This window comes from Polistes canadensis, unplaced genomic scaffold, assembly GCF_001313835.1.
Source record: "Polistes canadensis isolate GaletaPanama2010 unplaced genomic scaffold, ASM131383v1 scaffold_274, whole genome shotgun sequence".
NCBI lineage: Eukaryota > Metazoa > Arthropoda > Insecta > Hymenoptera > Vespidae > Polistes > Polistes canadensis.
Window position 1 is genome coordinate 183,504 of NW_014569821.1, and position 7,549 is coordinate 191,052.

The 7,549-nt window shown below is 39.9% G+C and overlaps 1 protein-coding gene across 1 annotated transcript in view; it reads right to left on the reverse strand.

The window, feature by feature from the left end:
- Positions 1-311: 311 nt before the first annotated feature.
- LOC106790972 overlaps positions 312-7,549 on the reverse strand; it is a 10,808-nt gene continuing 3,570 nt past the window's right edge. Inside the window, exons 2-3 of the mRNA XM_014756267.1 lie at positions 5,665-5,772; positions 312-5,470 (exon numbers count right to left, since the gene is read on the reverse strand). Of these exons, the coding sequence (XP_014611753.1) occupies positions 1,713-5,470; positions 5,665-5,772 (3,866 nt within the window). The 3' untranslated portion in view covers positions 312-1,712. The remainder of the gene's footprint in view (positions 5,471-5,664; positions 5,773-7,549) is intronic.

Genomic DNA, 7,549 nt, shown 5'->3' on the forward strand with positions numbered 1-7,549 from the left:
TTTTTTTTTTTTTCTTTTTTTCTTCTTCTCTCTATGTATATATAATTAATATAGTAACGTATCTCTTTGGCAGAATCGATAACGCGCGGTAACTTTAAAATGTGTTTTTTTTTCCTATAGATTTTACGTCGACGAACTATTTTCGCAAGGTTCGCGGTAACACGATAGAAAGCATCCTCCCTCCCTCCTCCCACGTCTGTTCTTTTAAAAAGATCGATATCGTCGTCTGTCCATGTCACCTTCATCCCTTTCCCTCTTCCATCTCATCCTCATCCTTTTCCTCCTCCTCATCCTTCTCTTCGTCCTTTTTCTAATATATATATATATATATAAATATATTACCTCATAGTGGCATGATTATTAATACTTTATTGACTCGGTAAAAAAATAACTCTATGACATAGCTGATGGCTATCATAAATAAATAAATCAATTAATAACGTAATAATGAAAATTATAAAATATATATATATATAATATTATATAACGTGGAATTTTTAAAAATAAACTTTATAATGAATTATCGCGTGTATTATTTATTACTCGATTGGATATATTATTGCAGACAAAAAAACAACAACAAAAGAAAATAAAAGGGGTAATTATTTTTACGTAGGATTATAACATTGTGTGTTTCAAATTTCATAAAAACAATTTCAATTTATTAACCGTTACTCGATAGAAAATTATTGTAACACGTTGAAAGGTTTATAAATTAATGAGGAAAGCATACTCTCTCTTCTTACATAAATTATTATATGTCTCTCGTTAAAAATTTATTCTTTCGCGAACGATTAAAACGTATTAGCATTAATTTTGATTAATAAACTTTTGGCACAACACGCGAACGATATAATAAACTTTTCGAATTAATATTAAAAGTTGGACAACAATTTTTTTCAACTTTCTCCTTTTATGTTTTAACTTCACTCGATAATTTAATTTCTCGTTAGTATGAACAAGAGTATATAACAACGCAACGTGTTTTAATAAAAAAAATATTTGTAATAATAAATACATATATATATGTAGATAAAGTTATACGAGTCTTGTTTATTTTTTTGTTCCTAGAAATCTCATCAAAATATATATATTTTAAGTGTGACAAAACTTATCCTCCTTTCACGAATGGTATGAAATACAAAGGGAAGATACGAAGAAGTATAGAAAGAGGAGAGGAGGAGGAGGAGGAGGAGGAGTAGTAGTACACACGATGGTACTCGAGTTCCTCCCAATTTCCATCGTCGTCGTCGACGTTGCATAGAAGAAAATCAACGAGTCGTATCGTCTTTCAACAATCAAGCCTGTCGTGTCGTTCATTTACGAGCATGGAAAAAGAAGGGGTTGGTTGTCGCCACCCTGCTGCTTTCCCCTTACGATAATCTCGTGTCCTTCTCATTCATTCATACACACACACACTCTCTCTCTCTCTCTCATCCGTTTTTTTTGTCTACATACCTGTCGTCATTTTCCACCACATCAAAGAAAAGGAATCGTCGATGCGAGTTAATTTCACCTGCATCCCATCCCCCCCCCTCTTCCTTCGTACGTGTCCCTTTTTCATATGTACGTGTAAGTGTACGCGCGTGTGTGTGTGTTTTATTTGGGTGTTAGATATAATATACGACGTATTATTAAAGTCTCGTCGGGGCAAGAAAGTCTCGTGCCCAACCAAGTGAAATTGGTCAGCAGAAGCGTGAATTGGCGGTCGTTTAAACGTTCATCGCGTAATACACGGAGTTTTGAGAGTCGGTAGGCGGGTTTAGGGTATTGGCACGATGCCCACCGTAAGAGTTTGACACGAGGAGTAAGTGGGACATCGAGGTGGTCGTCGATTGAGATAGAGCCGGGGTTTGAGGGATAGCTTGATGATGATGATGATGCTGAGAAGATTGTTGTTGTTGTTGTTGTTGTTGAGGAGGTACCTGAGAAAAATCATGGGAGGGTGCACTAGCTGCACCTTCGGGTACACCGCGTTCCGCGACGCTACACGAATTATTCACTAATTGTTGTTGTTGTTGTTGTTGTTGTTTCGTGGGCGAAGATAACGCCGAGGAAGAAGACGAGGAGGATGCCGAAAGTGGGCCACCGATATTAACGTTTCCTTGTTGATCGTTGACGGAAAAACTCGCGGATAGGCGTAAATCGCATATCGGTTTAAAAGAGGTAACGGGCACGGACATAGGTGTCGAGGAAGACGTCGAAACGGTTTGAGTGTGCACATCCGTGGCGTTCGCAGCTGCCGCGGCTGCAGCTGCTGCAGCGGCTGCTGCAGCGGCCGTAGCAACGGTAGCAGAACTTCGGCCAAGCGGTATTTGATAAAGATGATAGGCTGGATTTGTCGAATGCCCGGCTGTTATTGTGGAGGCGCATCTAGGCGGTGCGATCACCGTGTAAGATGCTGGGGGTGGTGGCGGCGGCGGTAATACCGATTGCAGGTGGTACGAAGCGATTTGATGATGATGTTGCCGATGTTGAAATTGGATAGGATGAACAGCGGCATGAGGAACGGACGATAAATGGTGTAGGTGTAATTGGAGCGTCTGCTGAGGTGTTTGGGAAGGAAGACAATTAGGTGGAGCAGAATCAGGAAGTGGTGGTTGTGACGCTAAATAAGTATTTGGCGCCAAGGGACGTGGGTAGTACCTCTGCTGATGTTGCTGCGGTTGCTGTTGCTGTTGTGGTTGCTGCTGCTGCTGCTGTTGTGGTTGCTGCTGCTGTTGCTGTTGCTGCTGCTGCTGCTGCTGCGGGCTATCAATCTTCGCTTGTCGAGGATAAGGATAACGCTCGATGTGGGTCGCGTAATTAGGCGACGAATGTGGCGGTAAGATCCGTTGAATGTTCTGATATGTCGGATCTGAGATTCCGTTATATGGCACGAAATACATCGTACGATAACACTTAGTACCAACACCACCACCACTACCACCACCACCACCACCACCACTGCTAGATGCCACAGTTGGCGAGACCACGTTGCAATGATAATTAGGAATCGTCGTTGGTGGATATCGACGAATTTTAGCTGGTAGTGTTGCTGCATAATTTGCAGCCGGTATCGTTTCCTCGCCACCACCACCCGCGATACGTAACATACGAACGTTAGTCGGTTGATGCTTATCCGGAAAATAATTCTGACCGTTCTTTTGTTCGGGATATTGATGGGATATACCATCGGTCGGTGGTATTCTTACCAATGGTCGTGGCAACGTATTTTCTAAATAAGTTACACGATCGAGATTCCCTTGTGTAACCGCGGTCTCTACGATTGTTTGATAAATATCGTCGATTTGTTTTTGCATACTATTTATTCGATCAATCGTGTTCGTGTCTTCCTTCGGCATCGTATCGTAAACATTAGTCGGAATGTTTTCCATCGTCAATAAATTTTTACCATCTATTCTATCACCGTTCTTATCGTAATGCATTGGCCATGCCGTAGCAAATGTCTCTCTCACGTCACTGAAGTCATTGGTCACTACGTTCCGAGAACGAAGCTGATGTACAATCTCATTGGTAGTACTAAACAGAGGTTTGATACCTCGAACAGGTGGACGTCTGTTAAAACCATAATCGTTTAATTCATCGTCCTGATCATCTTCCTCGCCATGACATTCCTCATGACTGTGCTCGTTGTTGCTGCTCGTAGTACTCGCCATTTTATCGTCTCCCAAAACACCATTAACGAGACTATGACGGTCCTCGTTCTCGCTATACCGTCGTTTTATTCGTTCCATTCTAGATTTATCTTGTTCCACGAAAGCAAGCAACTCATCTGCTGAATTCTCACTGATATCTGGCCTATTACCAACTGGCGTACCCCTTGTAACATCAGGAGCACTAGCACGATTTCTATTCAATGCCGTTTCAATGTCCTCCAAGCTGTACGCTGAATCGGACAGGTGATTTATCTGATTGCTATTTACATTAGTCGTAATTCTTGGCTCGATTCTATAATAATCCTCACGTGTGTCCGCATTGTTAACAGTGACGCAAGATAATGGTGCGAGACTGGCTAAAAATTGTCTTCTCACTTCGGAATTCATTTTCGTTAAAGAATTCTTTGACTGACATTCTTTAACCAAAGTACCTCTACCATTGTTACCTATACCAAGATCCGGCAAATTTGGCTCGGTATTTTTCTTGTAAGCAAAAAGATCGGTAATCTTTCTATACGTTGATTGATTTGCCGTGGTATCCATCAATGGATTACCACCTTTCGAATTGTAAACGTTTGCTGTTGTCGTTGGCGTCGATGTGGTGGTGGTCAACAGTGGTGGAATATTCGTCGTCACCATTGGTATCATCGTAGTTGACGTAGAAGTTGTCAAAGGTAACGATATCATCGCGTTGCTCAAGGTGGCAGCAACTTTTTGTGAAAATCGTTCAATCGGTGGCTGTTCCTCACCGGACGGCGAAGTTCGTACAGAGAATTCCAATCTATCGTTATCTTGTTCTAAAACAAGTTCCGAACTCTTAGACGATTCTTCGATAACGTCCTCGTCCTGATCAACACAAGTAAGTTGTCTGATTCTTTCTTCCAAAGACAAGTCCTTCGATCTGAGATTTTTCTTTCTCGTGGTTGCATTGCACTTGCCAATCAAACTTCTTCTCAACGTGTTCCTCTCGATCGTTCTTTTGATCGTACTTGGTTGTTCACTTTCGCAAGACTCGCTACGCGTTGTTGTTCCAACCGTTTTTCCTGCCGATGATCTCTTCGTGGTATCGAATAAACGTAAATTTTCAGCAGTTATGAGAAATTTTTGTGCTTCCGAATAAGTTGTGGCGGTGGTAGTACTATCGGAATCGACTAACGAGACAGATTTGTTCAAAGGTGCTGGTGGTGGTGAAATAAATCTCGGATTAGGAAATAATTGTCTAACTGCTGAATTTGGTTTCAAGCTGTTGCTAGCTAAATTACCAAGTTTAAACGTCAACGATAATTCCGTAACATCTTGTAGGGTTTCTTTCGATTCGTTATTTTCCTCTCCAACCCCCATTCCCATTCCCACTCCCACTCCCACCTCCTCCTCCTCCTCGCCACCACCACCACCACCATCTATCGTTCTTTCCTCATTTTCATTTTTATTATTACTTCCAACTACGGCAACGTTATCCGTTCTCTCGTTGTCCTCGATCATTTCCGTATAGGTTTCCTCACCACCATCAAAACCACCACCACCACCATTACCACCACCACATTCCCGACAAACATTCGACGAAGAAAGATTATCAACTTTATTAGTCCCCATCGTCGTCGCAGATGCAGATGCAGATGAAGATGAAGATGAAGAAGAGTCTATCGTTGGAACTTCATCCTGTTTAGGAATCTCATTGGTCGGTCTTTCTTCTTCCAGATCAAGTTCATCCAAACAAATTTTCCTTTCGTTCTCGCTGATTTCTCGAATGATTCGTCGTTCGGTTACCGTCGTCATCGTTATCGTCTCGACGAGATACCGATGATGCAAATCTATGGGGGGTGGTGAGAAGAAGAAAGGAGGAAAAAGAATTTATGAAAATTCGTGAAATTAATTTAAGACATATTCAACGAAACTGAATAAATCAGACATAAATCTTTGATGTTTGATATAAAAGAAGAAGAAGAAAAAAAAGATCAAAAATAAAAAAAGGAAAACACATAGAAAAGACGAAAAAATGGCGTACCATTAGGCGTAGAGGATCGAACTTGATTGTTTGCTTCTTTAAAATTCTCAACGATAGCGTCCTCTCGCTCGGCATCGGCCCCATTGACCCTAATTTGTTCTTGGGCACCTGTAACGTCAAACAGAGTACTTCAACATCTCAAGTTCCTACTTTCATCGTCCTCCTCCTCCTCCTCGTCGTCATCATCGTCGTCTACCTAAAGTATCTCGACAAAAAGAGTTAGGCATCTTTGCGTGAATCGCCATTTTCACGGACGTTAGAAAGAAAAAGGATAGGCATTTAAGTAATAAGTATATTATATACAGGTAAACCTTCCACACCTACAATCAAAAATCCCTATAACACGATACAAAAAGTTTGACAAAATCTTGATAAAACATTGTATTTCTACAAAACTGAATAACACAATGGTGTCGTTACTTTAACATACTTCAAAAAGAAATCATTTTAAATGGTATAATGTATTTTCTAGGAATCTAATTATCTACCGTGTTATAGGAGGGTTACCTGTATTATTGCATTTAATGCTAACAACGCGTGCACAAATTATTGTCTCGTCTTATAATCGTATGGAATTCGTCATACCTGTTTTCGACTTATGTATATCGATACCATTTTAATGCTAAATGAACTATGATGGGGTGGTGGGAGTCGGGTGGCAGGTGGGGGGTGGAGACAGAGAAGGGAAAGAGAGAAAGAAAATTGTTTTGACGAAGTTGCACTGATGGTAAGCCTGACCGCTCTTACCAGGAGTACTAAACTAAGTACCGGAATCACGCTACGCTGTACATCCGGTGAACGTTGATGCTCGTACACATACAAACACACACACAATTTTACTCTGCACGCATTTCTTTCGACCACACAACAACTACCCGCCTGCCCGTCCCTACGTTTCTACTACTTTTATGATAACAGGAAGAAAATAAAGAAAAAAAAAAAAAAATAAAGAAGGGCCATTTTTCCACGGGAAGATCGCGAGAAAGGAAGTCAAATATTTTAAAAGGGAATAGTATAAACTAAAATCATAATTAATACCCAACGCGTCTGAATATTCCTCTGATTTAATGGGTAGGGGAGTGGGGAAGAGAAAGAGAGAGAGAGAGAGAGCATTTTATATTCAAATATTTCGAAAAAAATAAAAACAAATGGACAATTAAATGTCTACACACTTTGAAAAAAAGGGATTATATATTTAAAAGAAATTAGATATTTTATCATTTATAATAAGTATCGTTATAATGATACTATCACTTTTGATTGAACTCTTTGTTAAACTTGGACCAACATGATACTTGTTTTCTCAGTAATAATAGTCGTTTAAGTTAAAAATGCAGCTCGTAACACACAGAGTTTACACATCTAGGGAGACTAAAGTTTACGATCCCATGTTCTGCAAGATCGCTACTGTCCTATGTGTCTTTGTGTGAATACGTGTCTCTCTCTCTTTCTCTTTCTCTTTCTCTATGTTAGAGATAGAGGGAAAGAGAGGGGTTATGCAATCAAATTTAGCTGCGGTTCAGTGCACGGAACAAGGCAAAACGTAACGTTCCCGTTTACAACTTTACGTTACTCGTTTAGAAATTCTGTAAATGTCGTTGGTTGTTCAACAAAAATATTGAAGTTAAGACGAAGTTTCTGAGAAATCGGAGAAAGGATTTAAGAAAAATTGGATTGAATAGATAAATAATAACTTCTAGAATGTTATGTCTCGAACGAAAGAGAAAGAAAAAATAGAAAAAGTAGAAAAATAAGAAGAAGAAGAAGAAGACAAGTTTTATTTTAGTCACGTAGAATAATAGAATAAACTTTGAGTGAAGTGCAGGAGGAAATTTTTTTTTTTTGCAAGAAGAAATATTTTCACCAAGAGAGAGAGAGAGAGAGA